This window comes from Zootoca vivipara, chromosome 2 (genome assembly GCF_963506605.1).
Source record: "Zootoca vivipara chromosome 2, rZooViv1.1, whole genome shotgun sequence".
Taxonomy (NCBI): domain Eukaryota; kingdom Metazoa; phylum Chordata; class Lepidosauria; order Squamata; family Lacertidae; genus Zootoca; species Zootoca vivipara.
This window is the reverse complement of record NC_083277.1, coordinates 82505747-82529152: the sequence shown is the minus strand read 5'-3', so window position 1 is coordinate 82529152 and position 23406 is coordinate 82505747. Positions and strand designations below refer to the sequence as shown.

The 23406-nt window shown below is 41.8% G+C and overlaps 1 protein-coding gene across 2 annotated transcripts in view; it reads left to right on the top strand.

Moving 5' to 3' along the window:
- Positions 1-23406, top strand: part of CACNA1A (calcium voltage-gated channel subunit alpha1 A) — a 268936-nt gene that overhangs the window by 213160 nt on the left and 32370 nt on the right. The window contains exons 34-40 of one of the 2 annotated variants that reach the window (XM_060271756.1): positions 2312-2428; positions 3061-3126; positions 3958-4073; positions 4556-4706; positions 7233-7360; positions 10576-10672; positions 23298-23403. In XM_060271756.1, the coding sequence (XP_060127739.1) occupies positions 2312-2428; positions 3061-3126; positions 3958-4073; positions 4556-4706; positions 7233-7360; positions 10576-10672; positions 23298-23403 (781 nt within the window). Of the gene's footprint in view, positions 1-2311; positions 2429-3060; positions 3127-3957; positions 4074-4555; positions 4707-7232; positions 7361-10575; positions 23404-23406 lie in introns of those variants that run through there. The other variant, XM_060271755.1, reaches the window with a different exon arrangement.

The window sequence follows — 23406 nt, the reverse complement described above, 5'->3', positions numbered from 1 at the left end:
GTGGGACAAAGTAGAGTGGACTGAAAAAATGCCAATAAAATTTGTAGGTGGAGACATAGAACTGAAGAAAGTAGGATACAAGAAGAAAGCTGAGCTAGGGCTGTGGATTTTGTCTGAAAGGAAATGGGCAGGCAAGAGATGTTTGGAGGACTAGAGACGGTGGAACCTGGGGGTGGGTTCCAGATCTAGTCTGACACAGGTTTCTACCAGTTGAATAGTTTTTGGCATCATTGTGTCCTGGAATAAGATTCAAAAGGCAAGGGGCAGAGCTGAAATATGTATATTGGTTTAAACAAAAGAGCTAAATGTTTTGGCTGAAAGGTTGTACACTTAAGATATTGACCTTAGAAGAAGCTTAAAAAGTAATGTAGGAAGTGAACTTTGGAATACAGGTGGTTAATAGGAAAGAGAGAATTGTGTGTGGCGCATTCCTAGTGGTCTGTGTGGGCATATATTTCCGACTGGAAATGGGTGTGGGTCCCCTGCCTGTCTCTTTCCGTCTGCATGAATATCATTCTTTGTTTGTCCTGCATGATCTGAGCATGGCAGTTTTAACAAACTGGTTTCACCCCATTGTATGTGTCACAGAGCCACCTCCACTACTGCCATCATGCATGTCCACGAAAATCCCAATTAGAGGAACAGCCTTTTTGGAGGGTTGGAGAAGGATGGGCTTATAGCTTCTGGGAACACACATGCAAACACATGCATACAAAGAGTGAAGATGCAGCAATTAGGTTGCTTTCGAAAGAGAAAATAAATCCTATTACATGGATGTATTTGGCTGCAAGAACCACACTGTATGTCCACTGTGTTACCACACACTTATAATGTCCACAGTGTAACTGCATGGCAATTCCTCAGTCTTTGTTTTATAATTATAGAGCAAGGCATGTAGCAAGCCAGTACATGTTGAGTGGTCACACCAGTCTTTTGGCATGTGTATTGCCTGAGTCTTTTTTGTGCAGTTTTCTTTGGAGTTTGTGTTTGAGGGGCATTGTAGCACCGGTAATTTCATGAGTCTTGAGGGAGATGTTGGTGCAACTACATTCATTCCTATGATGTATGTTGCATAGATATCCCTACACACTCAATCTGCCAGATCCCTTGCCCTGTTAAGTGTACTATGGTGACGCTACATGGTAATTCTCTTTGGAACCGTTAGAGCCAGCCAGGTTGTCCCTTTATACCAGTGTTCTCATTGCTTGAACATGCAATTCTGGTTCCAGTGAGATCAAAGTGTGGATCTATGGGGTTCAATATTGAAACCCAGGAAAGGCCCATGGTGCATAGATTACTAAAGCACTTAACCAACCATACTGGGGCTAAAATACAGGTTCCTGTTCAATGGCTTTTGCCCAGGGATAAACCTCATGTGCTTCTTATATGAGTTAAATGTAAGTTGGCATTTTGTATCTAAGTTTATCTTTTTCTGTGCTATGCCCTTCTTCCCAACCTTTACTGGAACTCATTTAGAAAGTGTCTGAAGGTCTCAGTGGTAGTTACTAGAGATACACAAACACATACATCAATATTCTATTGCCCAAACTCAGGTGATATCCTAACCCTCAGAAACCTTGGGCATCTTTCGCTCTCAGGGGCTGTGGGTGTCTGGCCATAGAACACTTTGCAACTAAGAAGTACATTGCCACACTTCAGTGTATTCATTTTATCCCAGAAGCTTATATGCCATTTCCTCTGAAGGAGACAGATAAAAATGCATCTTGGTGAACCCAACAGGAGAATGTTTTTCCTATCTTGCCTGAATCACAAATTCTTCTTTTAGCTACAAATTTGTTGAACTAAGCTCTTCCTTCAGGGCTTGGGGTGTGGCCCAACACCTGTTGGGTGCACAGGACAGATGCATTTTCCATCAAGAATGATATGATTGCAAGTCTCCAGACATTTCTCAACTCTCCTCTTCCTCACTGGCACTTGTCTTGCTTTCTCCTCTCTCCAGATTTGTGTGCACAGAACATGTGTGATGTGAGGCCACACAATAATGTTCTGCCTGCTTGTGTAAAAAAATATCAGTGCATTTGGTTGTGGGTATATTTTTAAAAATGTAACCATGTGCAAGTGAATTATCACTGATTTTCCAAATGGATAATTTTCCAAGTAGAGGGGTGGCCTTATTATCATGCTAATTTTCTTCATGTGTGTGATCCCTCTCCCTTACTTTGCTATTCAGTGATCCTTACTAACCACTGCAGAGTTGGTTTGCATTTGTTTTCTTACCAACCCCCTGAGTCTTTGGTCACCACATCCCCACCCTGATCCAGCTAATGCCATTGTCCCTTCATCTCCCCAGAACAACTTCATCAACTTGAGTTTCCTTAGGCTGTTTCGAGCTGCCCGTCTCATTAAGCTGCTCCGACAAGGTTACACCATCCGCATCCTGCTCTGGACCTTTGTCCAGTCCTTTAAGGTAATAACAAAGGGCTTTAGGATTGAGCTACTACCGTAACTTGGATTCCTTGAGATTTGAAGTTGTGGGTGGTTGAGAGAGAAAGGGAGGGAAGTAGTACCGGTAAGAGTGCAGAAAGTTTAGGAGATTATAGCTAGAGACATCCAACCTCATCCATCTACCTGATTATCTCTCTGTTCATTCACCACCTCTTATCATGCACTTCAAATCACGAATACTTTCTTTCATGTTGTTGAAGCTGAATCATGTTTCATGAGTAGCTTTCCATTAACTCACCCTTTTGCATGGGTAAGTAATCACTGCAGGATTTCTGTAGTCAGGGTGGGATGTGGCAGGGATTGGAGGAAGGAGTGATAGAGTCTACAATAGCCTTCTTCAACATGGTGCCCTCCAGTTGACTCCCATCCTCCTTCATTCCTGACCATTGACCATACTGACTGAGGCTGTTGGTAGTTGTAGGGCAGCAGGATAGGGAAGATTGGCCTACAAGCAGTCTCTTTCATTGATTCAGTGACAGCAATCAGTTTGTAAGAAGAAGGGAGCCATATTCCCAGTAAAACAAGTGTGATACGCACACACAAAATGTGAAACTTAGAAAAAAATAATGTATGCTCATGTTTTTCCCTCACTAGGCCCTTCCGTATGTGTGTCTGCTGATTGCAATGCTCTTCTTCATTTATGCGATTATTGGAATGCAGGTAAGTGCCAGTAAGCTACTATCTCATGCTGGGTTTCACCATGAATGCTGCAATGCCTCTAGTTCTTAACTTAGGGACAATAACATACTGCTGTTTTTGTGTTGGAGCCTTTGAACTTGTAAAGTGAGGACCAGCCTAGTTGGGAGCTGCCCCCAAACTGCAGAAGACAACTTATGGAGGGCTCTAGCACATTGTAGTGTTAATGTCAAGAACATCTACATCACCCTTGCAACATGCCTGCGGTCTTCCTGCCTTTCATCCTCATTGTTATAACAGCATTCCAGGTTAGGATGAATGTTGTCCCTGTAGTATTGCCTTACCTTGCCTTATATAAGTTTAGTGTACAACTGCACTGTCCCACTCCTGCTATCAGAAGAAATTTGATGTCAGAGAATGAGGCACATCCTCTTTAAGTATTCAACCTGAAGCACCCACTTTGCTACAGGACTATTTGAGGTGACTGGCACTGGAAGAATTCTGCAAGTTGTTTTTGCTGGGATACCTTACATTCAGTCTGTCCTTGTAACCAGCCCCACAGTAAACTGCCTGGGGTTGGTTTCAACAGCTGGCAGCCTGTTCTGGCCTTTTGTTGTCCCTAGTCCATGTGGCTGTGGTCAGGAACAGATTATCTTTTCATTTCCTCTCCAAACATGAAAATGAGCCCCACCTAGCCTTGCTGATAGGTGACCTACATCCATTGCTACAATCAATGGCTCTACCACCACTAGATAACAATGTTTGGAAACCTACTCTTTCCTGAAGTTTTCTTTTCGGATCTTTTGTATTTCAAGGCTTTTTCTTCATTTTGTCTTTATTTGTTTGTCTTCTCAGGTCTTTGGTAACATTAGCATTGAGATTGATGAAGATATGTCTGAAGATGACAAACCTGCCATCACCGAGCACAACAATTTCCGCACATTCTTTCAAGCCCTAATGCTTCTCTTTAGGTGAGGCCTAGACCTTATGCATGCGCGGGAAGCCCACTTCATCTAGCCAAGGCCCTGCCCAATGCAAAAGATGTACAATCTCCTAGATGCAGGGCAGTACCTAAAACAAACTGAGTATATTTCAGTAATGGATCAGAGATTGCACTATACAATGCTTCTTTTGCTCATCCAAAAGGTGACTGAATCAACAGATAAATGAAAAATCCCTGTATTAACAAGCTTCTACATTACAGACAAGGGATTTTTCTGTAACTACCACCCATGTGTTCTGGAGGTAGCTATGGACCTTTATTGGTTGTTATGGACCTTTATTGATATGGAGATGCTGCCATGCCAGCTGTGATGGATGATGATGATGATAATAATAATAATAATAATAATAATAATAATAATAATAATAATAATAATTTATTATTTATACCCCACCCATCTGGCTGAGTCTCCCCAATGCTCACTGTCTTTTTCTCTTTTCCCTTTCTTAGAAGTGCCACAGGTGAGGCTTGGCATGAGATCATGCTCTCCTGTCTGAGTGGAAAGCTCTGTGATGAGAAAGCAGACCTCAAAGGCCATGAGTGTGGCAATGAATTTGCATACTTCTATTTTGTTTCCTTCATCTTCTTGTGCTCTTTCCTGGTGAGTCAAAATTCATAAAGGGGAGCAAGGGACTGTGATACAGTTTGATAGAACCAGGATGCCAGCAGAGCACCTTTCTAAGATGACAGTTTCATTATGCAGTAGTAAACACTTGTTGTGGGGTTTAGAACATCTTTCCTCAACATGATGCTGGTGTTACAGGGCTGTTTGTTTTTAGAGACAATGTTTTTCATTATTATCAACCGTACAGTAACAGAATTAGCAAAGGGGATGAATGGGGAAGGTGAGTAAATAGGTATTGGGTGCTTTTAGTGTGTTAGATTGGCACACAGATATTTTTAAGTGACATAAGTGTCAATCAGGGAAGGCATTCCTAATAGCATTATTGACATTTGGGTGTTTTGCCAGAGGAAGATCGCTTTTTTTCTAGCATTCAGATATTAATCACATGGAGAATGCAACTTTCCCTCCAACTAGCACTTCTGTGGTTGTGCAACTATCATATACTTTTATTAGCTAGTACCTGTACAATCCCTGTTGATGAACAATACATTTCTCCCCACACAGCCTTGTACCATGTGAGAGTTTGGGTTTTTTTAATTATTAGTATTTTTATTGACATTTCTTGTAAAAGTGCAATCAATTGAAAGCATCATATGTACATTGCCCTGTTATTTATAATTCTAGCTAGAACATAATGAACATTGCCCATTTTTCCATGATTTTGTTCGATTGGTTTACATGTGTTCTGTTAAAATAAGTCATTGTTATGATAGACCATACCTTCTCTATCCACTCTAATAAAGATGGTGTATTCTGCTTTTCCAATTCTTGGCAATTGCTATTTTTGTGGCTGTTACTAAATTAACTACCACCTCCAAGTCATTTTTATGGAATTAGATTTTTTTTAAAAAAAATCCTAAAAATACAGTCCCAAGATAATGAGGCATAAGTTAACCTACTATTTCCATGGTAGTATTAAGGATTGTATTCAAAACAGATTGGATAATAGGACACACATCAAAAATATGTATAAAGTCTGCTTTTCTTTCCCCACATCTCCAACAGTTTGTCCTCACCAGTATTCTATATCAAATTCAACTTATAAGGGGCACAGTCCCATTGATACTGATTTTTATAATAATTTTACTTTAAATCAGCTGATAACAGTTGAAAACTATGAGCTCATATTTATTTCCATTTATATGTATTTATTTCATACCCATATGTTTTCCCATTTTTTTCATCAAATTACCAGTTGTTTGTTCTGTATCTTGAATCCGATCATAAAATTTACCTATATTCCCCTTTCTCTCTGCACTTGTAAAAAGAGCTGCTTTTAATGGTTTTTAAGTGGGGTTTTTTTGCTGCTGTAGATACTGAGCAATTCCAGCAGGAACACTCAAGTATCTGTCTCCCAGGAATATAGGCACCGTACGCAGTTGCTTAGTTTGCCTCAGTCCTGATTGGTGAAGGAGGAGCTTGGAGAATGGCTCCAACATTGGTCACTTCTGCTCTCTCACCAATTGGTGGTACTAGCTGGAGAGGGTGCCTGAAGCTCTGAAGCAATAAAACCCAGTGTGGTATCTCCACTCGAAAAAAGAGCTGCTGTATTTTGTAGCTAACAAGTAGTACTTGCAGTATGGAGCCTTCCAGTTCAGGATTTTAGTCACCTAGCCAAGAGCTCTTTGAGGATACCCCATTCAATTTCCCCTCTTCTCTGATTTTCCATGTTGTTTTTCCTCCCACCATCAGGCAACATTACATGGCTACTGAGCAAGCTTAGTCCTCATTGAACTGTTGATTCCTCTGCAACACACACTGAGGGCTATGCTTGCTCAGGAATGCTAGCTGGTGATTGTTGCAGGCCTGGGGGAGAACACAAAAATGGGAAATTATGGTTTTAAAAAAGAAGTTTTTTTGCCCTTCTGCAAACTTTGGGTTTTCTGTCACACCTAAGCCAATATTCAGAGAATTCAGTTAGCTGTTAGTATATGATTCTCTGCCATTTGCACTCTAGAGTCAGGGAAGGACCGCTTTTGAGTGAATTGCAGCTTCTTCCTTCATGTTATTGACATTTCTCAAATGAGGAACAGGCTGTTTGGTAGCTGTAAGAAGGACCTGCAGCTCCCAAGCATGATCTAGTGTGGCAGTGGTGGTTGCAACCAAAGGAGGTGGCTTGAGGTAGGCAGCAGCCTTTGCTTTATGGCAAATTGTATGTATGTGATAAGAGAGAATGTCAGCAGGTAAATGGTAAGTTGTATTGTTCTACTCACAAGTATGCTCATTTCAAGTTTTAAAATGTTACTTTTGTGCCTGCATATCTGCATATATAAGTTTCTTCATATTACCGTTGCTAATATGCAATGTGGGGGAGAGAGAGAGAGAGGCGAAGAGGTGTGAAACCATTTGCTATGTTAGTCCCTCTCTCTAGTTACTTGAGGTCACATAGACTCTGGGCCTAATCCTTGGTTTGCAGCAAGATTATAATTCTCAGCATTATTGAGCATTTCACCAGTTACTTAACATGTCTGTATCCATCTGTGTGCCTTCTTGATGTTGCAGATGTTGAACCTTTTTGTGGCTGTTATCATGGACAACTTTGAGTATCTGACGCGTGATTCTTCCATTTTGGGGCCCCACCATCTGGACGAGTATGTGCGTGTGTGGGCTGAGTATGATCCTGCTGCCTGGTAAGGACATGCCTACCTGGCCATTCCCAATACTGTACTCATAGCCATTGCCCCACACCAAGCAAAAGCTTGGGAAAGTGGATCAAATTGATCCATGCTTGGGGGAAACTCTCCTTAGTAAGGAAAACAGGGGCAGGGGATGGAGAAATAGTAGGCCTTAGAAGCTGGGCAGGGAGGCTACAGCTTAAGATTCCTGGGTTCTGATTCCAACTCTATTAGGAAAGAGATTTAGCAGTGTGAAAGCTAAGAGAACTATGCTCTCTACATTACTTTCACACAAGAAGTGCATTGGCTGGTAGGAGCATCGACTCCTGCATTTTTGTTCATCTCAGGAAGGGAAACAATATTTAGGACTACAAAAGAAAACTAGTCTTACGCTTGTTCTACTCTAACAGAGTGAAGATATGATGTCATATTGGTAGATACAGTCCTTATCTGTAATGATGTGAGAGAAAGGCAGAAGCCTAATCTGAGGCAGAGATTGGAGCCACTGCCCCTGTTTGCATGCAGCTCCATTGTGAGTCACCCACCTTAGCTGAGTTCCAGTCAGTGTGGATCTGTGGCCACTGCCACTCTGCCATTCCCATTCCTGTTGGCTAATTTCTATGGGTCTCACTAGGAATAAGAGATTGCAAGAAGCAGATATGGGGGGTTTATCTCTGATTAACATTTCCTCTTTTAATTTTAGGTTTTTGCAGCTGGACTCTCTCAACTCCATACACACACACACCCTTACATTACCCCATATATTCAAAAGGGCCCCTTGTGCCCAGGGATACCTGTTGCCATTTCCCTGTTCTACCTAGTGGGCTATGTAGCCCCTACTGTAGGGAAACTGAGTAACATCACTAGTGTCACTTGAGCCAGACATGTGTATCTTCAGTGTATCTGAAGAAGTGTGCATGCACACGAAAGCACATGAAAGCCCAGAACAAACTTAGTTGGTCTCTAAGGTGCTACTGGACAATTTTTAATATATATATTTATTTATTTATTTATTTATTTATTTATTTATTTATTGAGCCAGACAGTTATCTCAGTGAAGCTCCTGGTGGCGGCAGCTATGCTTCATGTTTTGTGTCATGTTAGTAGTATGTGAGCTAAAGAAGGCTAATTGTGGTACTGACTTCGAAGCCGTCACAAAACCTACCAGTGTTACGTATTGTTCAGCCATCAAAGAAATGTGCTCAGTAGCTCTGTTAGTTATAAATGACACACTTCTCAAATGTTGACTGTAGAGAGGTGTGTGTGTGTGTGTTTGTGTATGTATGTAAGGCAGAGAGAGAGAGAGAATGTGTATGTGTGTGCCTGCTAGGGCCTGGCCTACCATTCTGGTGTGTAACTATTCTTGTAATTTTTCATGGTTTGCTGGGGAGGAGGCCAAACACTCTGCTGCTGCAAGCAGGCACAGTCAGCAGAGTTGTGATAATTGGCACCTAACAGAAGGTCCACCCAGCGTTCTCTTGGTATCGTTTGTCACCCCTGTGCCCTGTTGAGAATGAATGCCCGTTATGTCCAGGTTTAATGTGTTTGTTTACGCTGCCAGCCCTAACTGGCAAAGCCTGCCAAGCCCAGCTGAGGGAGTGTTCATCAGGGAGCCTGTGCCATGCAGGGGCAGGAAAACCAGGTCTGCCCCTGCCTGAGCACTGGTTTCTATGCATTTATTAATAAGGAAGGAAAATGTTGGAATGGGAAGCCCAGGGCTCCTAGAGTCCATGGCACAATGACTAGTTTAAAAGTGTCAATTGTGAGTTTCAGGAAGGCAGCAATGCCTAATGGAATAAATACCCAAGTTGGGACCCCAGCTCACCTTGACACATGATCTTTGATAAATCTCACCATGCTGCCTAGTTGTGTGTCATTCCCCTATCCTCCTATCACCCTATATATTAATGAAAATGGTACTGGCTCATCTTCCTTCCCAGTACTGATGGAGAACCCAATAGAGCTGCAGCAAAACCTGGGCTGCACAGCTCTGAGAGGCCCCTTTCCTCCTGCTGCCGCCAATGGGAATGTACAGTTTCTCCATAGGCCCTGTGGGGGGTGGTATGGCTGGACTGAAGGTCTCTAGCCAGCAGTCCTGCTATGTTCTGTGTGTTCATGACAGTGTATGTGTTTCTCTTGCCCTGTAGCGTCTGCACTAACCCCCGTGTATTCTTCTTGCAGTGGCCGAATTCATTATAAGGATATGTACAGTTTATTACGTGTAATATCTCCCCCCCTGGGCTTAGGCAAGAAATGCCCTCATAGGGTTGCTTGCAAGGTTTGACTTACACTAAAACCTGCTAGCATCAACGGAATGAATGTTGCTTATGATTTCTTTAATATATATATTTCATATATATATATATCTATATATATCTGTACACATACCTATCTATATATATTGCACTTTCAAGAGTAATTTAATGTAATTAGCCAACAGAATGCGTGAAATGATGCTGCCACCCAGACCAGTAACGCATGGAGCATACCGGTTACCTTGAACCATCTCTTGCTTGCTGTTAGCTGGAGCTAGGCCTGGAGGGTTCTATGAGTCTCTCTCTCTCTACTCACCTCCACCACTCTCTGCACATTAATACTTCATTTGGGGAGGACAGAGACTCCATTGACACCTCTGCCATTTCCCCCCCTCCCCTCCCCACTTCTTTCCACCCCCCTTTCCCTCCACCGTCTCTTCCTGCACTCTGCCCTCCTCCCACATTGGCAAAGAGGGGCTTTCTCATCTCAATCTGTCTTTCTCTTTCTCTCCTTCTTTCTGTGGATCTTCATTACTAAGAGGACCTGACTCTGCACTCCTTGGCTCTATAAGCCCATGGAGGATTGTGGTCTGCATTTATAACCTGAGGCTGAGTAAACTAGACGGAGGCACATGCTTAAGTTAAACCTCTCCCTGTTGCAGTGGGAACGCTAGCTCTGTAAGTACGGAGCTTGCACTTAAGCATTTTGCTGGATCACAGCCACAGTTTGAGGAGCTATCTTTCTACTCCCAGTTGTCCATGAAGATCAAGCATATTTGAACTCTTGGCTGACAAGCAGCACAATAATCTTTACATTTTTATCTTCCATTTTTTTCTTTTCCAATTGATTTCCAATATTTTTCTCTTCTTTGCATCTCTCTCTCTTTTCTATTTTTCTGTGTATTTTTTCCTTTTTTAATTATTATTAATTTTTTTTTGTTGTTTTTATTTTTATTTTTAATTTTTTGCTCCCAGGGGCCGGATGACTTTCATGGACATGTATGAGATGCTGAGACACATGTCTCCACCCCTGGGGCTAGGGAAGAAATGCCCTGCCCGTGTTGCTTATAAGGTAGAATAATTTTTAAGAAATAAACAAGGCATATTTCAAGTTAGCTTCATTTTTAATTATTTTTTTTCAACAACAAAAATACAAAAGCTATAATTTTTGTACATTTCTTCCCCCTTCTCAATACAATTTCTTGAGCAGTAACAGTGTGTCCGTTCAGTACCGTTAGCGTTTCATGTTTCAGAGACTCCATTATGGCCAATAAATGTTGGGTGGGTAAGAAACAACTCCAAGGTGCATGATCCTACTCAAAATCCTCCATCAAAGTGCCACCACCCTGTCCTCCTGCATCTAGCAGAAGAGACATTGCTTTAAAAATGTTTCACCTCCCATTCCCTTTGCCACCCTCCCCAAACAATTTAAACAGCTGTGATTGCTCTGAAACTATCCAGCCAATACAGATACCCCAAATGAACTGGGAAGACAAAGCCGGAAGGGGAAGAGAGACCAAAGATCCAAAACACATTTAATGGCACTGGTATGAGTGCTTTTGAACAGGCCAATGTGTCTGCTTCTAGTGCGGGGAGTCAAAATGATACTAGTCACCCTTACCTGCATTCTCCAGAAAGAACTGGTGCCATTGGATTGAAATATTTTCTAAATAAGTAAAATGCATAGCCCTGTGCATCTATTCATCAGTTTTTCTCTACCTGGGCAACCTTTCCTTTTGACCTATAACACTGTAGTGGAGCTCCTGAATCTCTGTTAAAATCTAGTTAACCACATTGCAGGAGTAGGTTGCAGCATAGTACATATGACATGTTGATGAGTCTTTCGGTGTCAATATAGGGAACACTGCAGAGAAAATTATTGTTATACCCATTAGTTGAAAGCATATGATGCACTTGAACTGCCCATATACAGTATGCAGGTGAACAATGTAGCATATAACTAGAAGTTTGCCCACACTCATCCATTTCAGACAAAAATCCCCCCCATGAGATGAAGTTTCTGTGGTTCCCAACTTTCTGAATGCACCTCACATATTCAGCAGTATCCAGGACCCAAAATCTCCTGGTGTCTTTCACGGCATGAACAGAGCTCTCCCAGGAATTCCTGATCAACCTCCTGTAAGTAGTGTGAAATGTGGGGGTGGCACAGGTAGCACAAGGGCAGAAGCACGTTATTCAGACTCCATGCCCTGGTTCTCAGTGATGAGGTAATCATAGCTGCCAAGTTCTCCCTTTTTTTAAGGGAAATTCCATTATGCTGAATAGGCTTCCTCGCGAGAAAAGGGAAAACTTGGCAGCTATGGAGGTAATTTGCAGGGATGAGTTAATTTCCTTGTATCTGGGTTTAGATTATCTAGATAAATTCCAGATAAATTTCACAATATTTCAAAACAGCAGGAAATTAAATGTGAACAAGATAGTAAGAAAATCACAAGATAGTAAGAAAATCACTGTCCTCATAATTTTTCCCTCTGTCAAATGAACACTGACTGAGGGTCAAAGTAGATGTGACTTTATTCATGCATTTTCTCTGTTATGCTCGCTTTAAAAAATATAAGCAGCTAACGCAGAGGGAGGAGCTGGATCAAAACCATGAGGGACACTTTAAGCTTTTGCCCCTGCTATGGTCCAGATCAGAATCTCCCCATCCCATTGCCCCCGTCCCCATCCGCAATCCTAAACCAACTTGGGGGCCCTCCATACTGCTATTTCTGGGGTTGTTGTTTTTTTAAAAAAAACAACAACAACCAAGTATATCAGGTTAAATAAGTGAATTTACAGCTGCAGCATTGGTTAACTGGAGAAAATATTCGCTGGGAGTGAGTACCTGAGCTTCTTGGTGCCTTGTTTGTTCTCCTGTTTTGTTGTCTCTTAGACAGCTGAGGTTCATGTTAAGTGCTGTAAGGACTGGGACCCGTGCCTGAACCAGAGGGGTTCTGGCTCAGTCTTGTAAGCTCTTACATCAGCTTCTGTCTGTGTCAAGAAACATAAAAGCCCAGGAACATTTGTGCAGCAAATGGTATCATCCCTTAAGGAGCTCCATTGGGAGTTCCCAGGGCGTTTTTCCCCCCAGCCAGAACTCAGTTCCGGCGCCTCTCTTTTGGGCTCCATTGCCATTCTAAGAGAATGAGGGAGGTGTTCGTGGTGAGTTCTGGCACCTCTTTATAAGAATAGCACTGTGAGTCCCAAGGACAAAGGCAGTGCCCCCATCTATCCCCACCCCCCTGCATCCTGGAGACTTTGGATACAGTGGTACCTCAGTTTACAACCACAATTGGTTCCGGAAGTCTGTACTTAAACTGAAGCGTACTTAACCTGAAGCGAACTTTCCCATTGAAAGTAATGGAAAGTAGATTAATCCGTTCCAGACGGTCTGCGGAATACTTAAACTGAAGCGTACTTAACCTGAAGCGAACTTTCTGCATTTCACTTGTTGCTGCATTAATATGATAATGCAATTTAGTATTAAATTGCTGATAATGCAATTTAGTACTAAAGGATAAATTTAGGAAACAATACTGAATAATGAAAAGGTGTAAAGTTGCATAGGATTTTGAATGATGGTCCTTTTTCAGTACACTAGACTATGCTACCCATGTTAAGCCTGCTCACTCACCAACCTGCCATTTGAGCTTGTGGGAATCATTGTCCGGATTAGAACACATGGCATATGACTTGCAGGTGTTAGTGTGCCTGACACTTGAAAAACATCTGTCTGGAAATGAATTGAAACTGTTAGAATTGGGCTTGTATTATGAGGGTCTTCACAGAGTTTCATTATGGTTTAAATGCCAGTTTACTAGTTTAGACTTTTGTGCAAGACAGACAGCATTCACCTTCAGGTGCCAGTTAACTAGAGCCTAGAAGTATAGGACTATACTCATTACCTCTTTACACATGTACAGGCTAGCAACGGAACACATGCCCAGGTAGAGCTCCTTCTGGGTAAAAGTTAGACTCAAGTCTTGGGCTCTCTCCACCAACTTGCCTATGGGTTGCAGTTCATTCTGCAGTTGGGATTGCTCTCTCATGCCCTTCCGGCTGCCCATAAAAGAATAAGGGAGGTGGGGAAGTTCTTGTAGTTGTTCTAATGGCTCTTTTGATCTCTTTGCATAACTTAAAACAGACACCCATGCCTTTTCAGTGCTTCTGCCTCCATAACGGTGTAACTTCCTACAAAAGAACACAACCTAAGGGGAAGTAGTTCACTACTCTTAACCAGAGACGAATTAACAGCAACTAACCTTTTTCTCTGCCCCCTTCTCTCTGCTGCTCCATGCCTCCTTCTCTGTCAATGCAGTTCTAACCTATCAGAAGCTTTTCCCTTCTGCTCCTCCATAACTTCATACTCTAACCCTAAACCTTTTATACATCTCAGCAGCTGATCATCAAGCTACATCTTCTTTCTCCTTTTCTTCCCAAAGTCTACCACTCATACCCAGAGCTTCCCCTCTCACATTTTCTATGTTATGTGTGTGACATCTCCTTCACCCTTCCGAACCATTGGGTTTCTATTGCTGGTTCATGGCACAGCTATTGAAAAGCTCACTGTCACTTGAAAGGGTCTTTGGATTCTGCAAGTTTAGTGTGGAGAGAAGGGGGAAGATATAAAACTGCCAGCTTTATCAGTGGGGATAGACTCTGTAGTAAAGGTTTCAGTGCAGTCTGATGCCACAGAAACTGTGGAGTGAAGATGCCACAATATGATGAGAAATGTAGGAAGATTTGGGGAGAGGGTACTCACATCCACCCAAGCAAGAGCAGTAAGTAAAGATGAATGTTTGAAAGGGCCATGGTGAGTAGGAGGCAGTAACTGAAATAGGTTTTTCAGATGAAAGATCATACTACTGTATCCTGATGGCAGACAGCAAGTAATACTTCCTTCAGACTATAATATCAGACCAGTCGTTGCACTGAAACATACGTGAAATGATCAGAGTGCTGGGAGAGACAAGGTCAGTTTGCTCACATGGCTCTGCCAATGGAAGAACCTCATGGGAGGAGTGAATTACACAGCTATGCTAGTGCCACCACACCTTTCTGATCTCTGGTGCTTGTGTGGTTCTACACATGTAATTCTACCCGTCCCACATGGTTCCTGCGTTTTTAGGTTAGCAAAGTGGAAGCCATAAGAGAAGTGTGATCAGTCTCCAACTGCATCTTGCTACTGAAGTAAACATGACAGCTCTTTCAACCTCTTGGTAGGTCCTTTTTGTGATATGTTTTAATTTGGGTTTAGGAGCAGGGGGAGGGTGTTATTCTTCTTTTAGAATGATCATAATCTTAGTGAGAAAACATGAATTTCTCAGCCAGTTTGATTGCATCTTATGAGTTGAACATGCTTAATAGAGACGATATGTATAAATGAAAAATTACTTTAAAGCAGTAAGTCTGATGGAGAATACTGCATGCAGACTAAACTTGAAGAAGTAACAATAATCACTCTGAAGTTTTGATACTACTGTGACTACTACAGTAGTCTTGAGGAGGATGTGATTTTTTTGAGAAGCAGAGAGAGGTGTAATGGGCAAGAGGAGGAAGAGAATTCCATTCATTGGGGGAAGCAAATGAGAAGAATCAAAGACAAGACATAGCCAAGACTATCTGTGACTTAAAACAAAATAAGATAATTATCCAGAGCATTATGACATATAAAGAAGTTAAATAAGGACGGACAAGACTGGGAAGAGTTTTGAAGAGCTGAGAAGTTAAAGCATCAACTGAGAGACGTGTAAATTTTGGTGAGGTTAAAATATAACACCTACCTGAATTAGAAACAGAACATTTGAGAATGAGAGAGGACAGTAAAAAAGAACACTTGAGACAATGAAATTAGGAATGACAAGTATATTATTTGTCAGATGAAGAAACAGAAGGTTTGCAGGACAAGACAACAAATTCTATATAGTGTATTTTAAGATAAACTTGAATGTCGTTTGCATAAAGATGATCATTGAAATCAAACTGTTCTGTCAGAGATACAAAATTGCAATGGCCGGTTCTTCATATTGAACCAAATAAAAACTTTGTGAGCTGGACATTTCAACAAGGATCATTCTATCATGATGTATAAGGTAGACACCAAAATCAATGTGATCTTCTCATTCTTCTCAGCCTCCTAGTAAGTAGAACCATCTAGATCAAGAAAGGTTAACCAAAATTTTATTAGATTTTATAAGCTGTGCCAAAAGTTATGACAATTTCAAAGTCACAAAAAATATAATTAAATTTAAAAACATTACGATCAAATACAGAATCAAGGACCAAAAATTATTGAGTTCATCTTACAATGAAGTTTTCACTTCAGCTATATATTCAGCTATGTTTCATGCACAAATATCTGTCTGATCTTTGCAGGACAGGCAAAATCTGGATATGATGTCAGGCTCTCACCTGTCCTGTGACTTTAGGTTTCTCTTTAAATTTCAGCTTTCTTAAAAGTGAGCCCAGTAATTCATTCCTGCAGTTTATTCATCACATAATAATATAGCAGACAAAATAACTCTCAAGTTTCAGTGCAGTATAGATGTGACCACACTGTCTGCCTACACGAAGTTGGAGAAACACTCCACACACAAACAATTTGTCATTCATCCATACACACTGCCCAGGCTTCCGCCCCAGGAATGTCACTTCAGTGCTGCTAACGCAGAGTTTGACTTCACCCCTGGATATGCGCTTCATTGACTCGCAAGACTAATGGATGCCAACATGGAGAATGCTCTCATCCTGCACAGATGCAGGGAGGATATGTTGTCTGTAAACACAAGTATCTTCTTCCATAAGTTGGAGTTACTGCTGTGCCAACGGCACATAGAATCCTGAACATCTTTGACATTATTAAAAAAACAAAAACATGCTGAACATGATAAATATGCAGATCATAGATTTTAAGCTAATTAAGTTCATCCATTGTAACAGGAACAAAGATAATGCAGGTATGTACCTTTCACACTGATTTTTTCTGTCACTTTTCGAGTGGCAGAAGCTATTAGCATGCGATTTCCATGTAATTCAAGATTCACACCCACTTTTAGTATAAATTGTCTTGCTTTGTTAATTATGGGCATGTCAATAGGCTCCGTGAGGAGACCCTGATTTATAAACCAGTGCCTCTGTGTAATCTCCAAAAGAGTGCAAGTCTGCCAGCAACTCCATAAGGAATTGAATGTTGACTTTCGTTGAACCATGACTGTTTCTGAGATTTGGGCTAAAAGTGAAGCTGAATTTGTCACATTCATACTGGTTCTTAACAACTACCCCAGTTCTTAATGATTGCTTCAAAAACTGATGCTAATATTTTGACCCCACACATGGAGGTTACAAGAATGCTTTCTAGTTTGATTTTGTCTTACGTTGATCTCAGCACACCTACAATGTGGGTCAGACAATTAAATCTTCACATGAAAGCTGCTGGAAAACGTATTTGCCAGTCATTTGTCAGTTAGCTGGCTTGAACAAGTGAAGAATCTCCATGGTAGTTGCTCTCAGGAAAATAAATTATCCAGTCACTGCTTTGCACCACCAGACTACCGGTACTTTGCCAGCTTATATTTGAATAGAAAATCAGGTCCTCAATCTTCCTACAGTTTGATTAAAAGGAAGAAGAGGCCAAATGGCTGGCAGGCTGCCTATTTATCTTGGCACTGAGCGCAGGGTCAAGTGCCACCGTTGGACAGTTGTTCCCATGCCCAGGGGAAAACCCACAAGGCCCTGCTGCCATTGGTCAATTTGGCAGCAGAGAACAATCCAGCCTGCCATATGCCAATTCACGAGAGTGGCTTGGGGCCTGCCTGCAAAGCTGCCCATCCCAGAAGGGCAATGGACTGTCTCTTCAATGCAAATCTCCATTTTTTTGCTGTACTAACCTGCCATTGGTGATTGCTTTGGATTTGAAGAAATTACAACATACACACTTAAAAAAAAAACAACGAAAAAACCCTGCCCAAACCTTTAAAGAAAGTTCTCATCTATAGGACCACTATAAGCAGAACTGCAACCTGATATTGTTACTGTTGAAATTCCAAATTCTGTTCCTCTATCATTGGTGGGAAACCAAGTGTTCTCTTTCCACTCATCTTTTCGTCACAGCTCTTGAGTTCTTGGATACTTAAATGCTCTCTCAGTATTGCCTCTCATCTCCTTTCGCTCAGTTCCTGCAGCCAAAGAGGCAGAAGAGTTCGTAGGCTGATAACACTGTATAACGATTTTTGACAAAAGTCATGCCTCTGAGATAAAAGTAGCCATTTCTTATAGATTTTGAGGTGCTGAATACGAATATGACAATGAAAATGCAAAATCGGCTACAGTTTCTTAGAGATCTGCAATCATTTATTATAATTTGAGTATGACTATATGCTACTAAATGGAAATGTGAGTTATTTGGCTTGAATATATACTATAACTAAAGAAGCAATACATTGGCTAGTGGAATGATATGGAAAGAGGGCACGTGAAAGGTAAAAAAATGTGCTTTAAAAAACCCAGCCACCAGTTAACATCTAGAAGATTTGAAAGGCTACAAAGAAAATGTTGTCCTGCCCTTTCAGGCACATAACACATTTATAGTCAGCTCAATGTTGAATATATTTATATATATCTATGAACACTCTGGATTTCATGTGCTTACCTGATTTACTTGGATTGGAAATGGCTTTTCGAGGTCTTAGGCAGAAGTTTACCCCCATCAGCTGCTTCTTCATCCTTTTAACTGCATTTGCAAGTAAATGAACTTGGGGCATTCTATGTACAAAGCATATACTCCACCACTGACCTATATCCTGTCTCCTGGAACAGTAAAGCTACAGCCTGTGAGTACCAACAAACTATACTGTATTGCCATACTTGCTAAGGTGCTGATACAGATGGGGGCCCCTCCACACAAATTAAATATTCTGTGACAGTCATAGTAACTGCAGTTTGCTGCACACAAATGTCAAAAGGGAGCATTGCAGGGGGTTGAAGTAGATTGCCCTTTGGGTCCCTTTCAACTCTACAATTCTATAAAAAAATGCAAAATTGGAGTAAATCAAGTCTATCTAGCCCAAATGAGTGACAGAAGGTATTGGGCTAATGCCTTTCCCAGCTTATGTTTCCTGGGACCCTTCAACCACAAATGCCAGAGATTGAATCCAATACTTTCTGCTGGCAAATAATTTGTTGTACTACTACGCTAAGCCCTTTTTCCCACCTAGAGGGAAAGTCATCCTTGGTATCTAACTACTTTCATGCTCAGTTAATTGTGACAACCCCAGGATAAGAAAAACAACCACAACTCAACTAAGTACATGCTGGTCAGAGAAGAACAAAATTCCTTAGGAGGAATTTGAAGAGACTTGGTGGTATTGCAGTTGGGGTGCAGGCTGCATTTGCAGAATACCTCTTGCATTTTTGCTATTCTTCAGACAGGAGGCACAAGTGACCATGTTTTGAAAATGCCACCACTATGCTAACTTCTCAACGAAATATTGAAATCTAGTCCTAAGTTGTGGAGAGTCACAGGAAGATATGGAACCATTGTGAGTCCGCACTGCAGTCCATCCGTCCGGTCATGGGATGATTTGCAAGGATCATGTTATGGCTGGAGAAGAGCAGCACACTGATGAATCATTTTTGAATGGGAGCAAAAATCTAATTAGCCTTGATGCAGATGGAGTTGTTAAAAGTGGTTATTGGCAGTATTAAGCTCATCATATAAGGCCAAGCAATTAGGTAGGACGGGGTAAAAAATCTAGTACCCTCCAGATGTTTTTGGACTATGGTTCCCATCATCCCTGACTATTAGCAATAGCTGCCTTGGGGAGTTGTAGCCCAAAAACATCTGGAGGGTTCTACATTGACTAGCTTTGGTGTAGGGAAGCTTCGTTTGTACCATGTGGACTTTTTACATAAGGAAAAGTGCATTAGACCCTGGTAGCCTGGTAAGGCATCTGGTTTCAAAGGAGACTGTATGCAGGAGCTTGCATTTGGGTGTCAGGAATCCCAGATTAGCATAGGCTTGGTGAAAGGAGGATGAAGAGATGGGAGAAGGAATGTGGTGTGTGGAGCTCAAGGTAAATGAACTTTAGGCTAGAGGCCTTGGTTGGTGTCAAGACTCATAGGTCTCATTCCTAGCTGTGCCATTTCCATATCTGTGCTTTACTTCCCAGCTTTACAAAACCCTTTGAGTAAAAATATTGTTTTCAGTGCAATACACTGTAATAATCTCTCTCCTCTGTAATGGCCCACTCCTCTGTAAATCTTCCATGTCCTTTCCATTTGCTACCATTGTCCATACATCCCTTGGTTCATTCAACCATGGCATCAGCTGTCCAGAAAACCAGAGAGAGATAAATTTGTTCTGCGGTTCCCTTACATATTTGTGGGGAAGAGAATTGGGGTTTCGGAGTGCCATATCTGCCCTGGTAAAGAATTGCTGCCTGTATCCATCCACCCCCACCATTATCCCTTATTCACTGTTGCTGTCCCTGATCATACAGAGATCTCAGGATTTCTTCTGCATGAGACAGCAATCCAAGGGACCCAATTCTCCTATGGAATTGGCATTTTCATAATCATTAGCCTACATACACTATGGCTAACATGATTTGGCTCTTTCATCTCCCTTACAGTTGCAATCCATGCTTGCTCCAGTGCATGGAAAAGCTAGGGTGCTGTCCCCAAATAAGCGCACAGTGAATTCTGTGCTATTGAAACACACACACAAGCACACAAACAGAAATTCAAATTCAGTAGGCGGAAACTACAAACTATAAGTGGATTTCTTTATGAACAATACAAATACGTATGAATATTTCTATAACATTTTGTATTTGTTTGGGTTTGCATTGAGATATTTTGGGTCACTACAATAAATTCTTCAGGGAATTGAATGCAGCAAAACAATAGAGGGAAAGTGGGTATAGAATGACTCTGGAAGAAGGGCTTGTGGCATGGGTGTGGGGAGGAGGGGAGCCACAAGCAACTGCTGCACTCAGGCCTAATATCACAGTTTGTGATACCAGAATAAGAATAGCTGCAGTGTGGTAACATTTAAAGGAAGATTCTGTGGGTGGAAGCTGCAAGGTAGCTTACAAACCCATAACAGTTCTGCAGGTCCTGGGACAGGTCACTGCTCCTGTGGGAGGTAACTATGCTGCTGGCCCCATCCATATGAATCCATTGTTACTAGAGGTCAGCCATGGTATAGCAGTTCCTATGCCATTCATAAAAGCAAAGTAACACTCGGGGTTTATCCACACTTTTATTTCCTCTACTTCTTCCAGGCAAAGTCTGTGCTTTAAAACACCGCATTCAAGTGCTCTCTCTTTTTTTTGCCCCATCGCTTTCCCTGCAAAACCCCGCACTTTAAAGCTCAATCAGAGCAAAGAGCAATCTGCTGGGAAACCCAAATTGATGCTTGCTCTGATTGGGTTCTAAAGAGCAGGTTTTCACAGGGAAAGCTTCGGGGGGGGGCAGGGACCCAACAATTCTTGGACGTGGAGCTTTTGAGTGCAAACCTGTGTCTGGAAAGAGCAGGAGAAATGGTAACTGTGGATAAAGTCTTGTAGACTGCCAGAATCCTGAGGGTTTATCCACACTTTCTCTTGTCCTGCTGCTTTCCTCCAGGGAAAACTGCTCTTTAGGGCTCAATCAGAGCAAATAACAATTCGGATTTTCCCCAAATTTCCATTTTTTCCAATCTATTGCTAAAGAGCATGTTTTCCCTTGGAAAGGAACAGGGCAAAGGAAAACTTCTTGGACCCATGCTTTCTATGCACAGCACAAGTGGAAGAATTGACAAACCCTGAGTGAGGTAGTCACCAAGAGGTGTGGCTATTGAGTTCTGGTTGTAAAGCAAAAATATAATTTCTACAACTACTGTTAAACCTTTGGTCAACTGCAAAAAAGTCCAGAGAGTCCAAACCCAGTCCTCTGTGAATTCTGAATGCATTGCAAAAGGTCTAAGGGATGAGAAGGAAAATAAGGTTGCTTCATCTTGTTTTATGAGGTGCCTCACCTTTGGGATCCACAACAGATCCTGCATATGGCCCAAAACAAAGGCTTGACTCTGCAAGATCTTCTGACAGGTTGAATTAAGTTATGTGACAGGAATGGATTTGATGCACAGGCCATGTACCTTGTTCATGGACAGCTCAGAAACACAAGGTAATGTGAAGGCACAGGCAGCATTCTTACCAAATTGCCAAAGAGGAGGAAATTCTGAATACCCAAGTACGAAGCACTGAGGAAGATCTGTTCAGTCTAATGCAGGCTGCTCTCCCAAGATTTACAGGTTTTCTGGACATCAGATTCCTGAGGGATCTTCCTACTTAACGTGTCATCATCATTATCATCACCATCATCTATATGTGTGTCTCCCTCTTTCTTTCTCCTCTTCCTTCAGAGTTTTTGATCTCATCTGTCATTCTGTGCACCTCTGTTCAGTGACATCCACTTAATGAACCCCAAGGACCCTGACCGTCTAACCCCCATTTCCATTGGTCCTATCTCAGCTAATGCACTAGCTGGTCAAGCCCCACCCTGAGCATCTTGTGTGATCTCCAGCCCACAGCCTTGGCTCAGGAATGGCACATGGCCCATAGTCTGTCAATTTCATTTCTTTCTTTTCTACCTTAAGGACGCACCCATTTTTTGCACCAAGAGCCCACAATCCGGATCTCTCCCTTAGAGCAATCTATACCAGAGCTATGAATGAGTCTCAACGTGTTCTCTGTGCATGCTTTTGCACTGTGCTGCATGTTGCATGCTCTTTTTGCATGCTCTAGTCTTGCGCATTTGATGAAACCTGCTCTGTTGAATGTGTGCATTCTTCTTGGACCCTATCCCTTTACCACTGCTGTCTACTGCTGTCTTGGATAGATGGGATTTTATTTGAGATTTTCCTTTGTTTTACACTTTTTTACTTTTATATAGACAATGAGCTTTTTGGGGAGAACTCTGTGGAAGTTCAGAAGAGGATACATTCTGGAGAGGAGAGATTACATCATGAGAGATTTAGTTGGATAGGACACATGGGACTCATCTACAGCTAGGGGATGAGAGTAGCTCTAGTGACCCAAGCTAGGAGTCTAGAATATTCCTATTTCTGAAAACTGATTGGGATACAGTGGGCTAGAACAGAAGCCAGGAAACTGTCTCCAAGTCTAATGCAGACAACATAAGGGTCTCCTTGCAGAGGCCTTCAGACTACAATCATCTCTGGCTAAAGTCATTGGCAAAAACCCAGTAGATAATCTTGCAGAATGTTAAAGGTAAATCTCAGTGGAATGAATTTCTAAGCAACATGTTTAGGAGTGCAACCAGGTCCATACAGTTATTATGGGGTTATTTCCGGGCCCTTCTTCTAGTAGCTGATGTGGAATCCACATACTTTGTGGAATCCACAAAGAAAGCAGTTGGGTGAAAGCAAAATAAGCAGATGGGTGAAAGCAGTTGGGTGAAAGCAAAATAAGGTGTGATGAGAGCCGAGTATTCAGATATTAACATATTGCAACTAGGCTTTGGTCCTCATGAAATTGGGTGGGAAGTGAGGTTAATTCATGAGTAGGAGGATTCGATGCAAGACAAAGTGATTGAACTCAGAGTTCTCCCCAGAGCTCATATACTCCTCTGTGCATGATAACCTGGGTGGTGGGGAGTTGTGAGATGACACCGTTCTGCTTGGGTTTCTGCAGAGACTACTTCGTATGGACCTGCCTGTGGCAGACGACAATACAGTCCATTTCAATTCTACCCTCATGGCGTTGATCCGGACTGCACTTGACATCAAGATTGCCAAAGGCA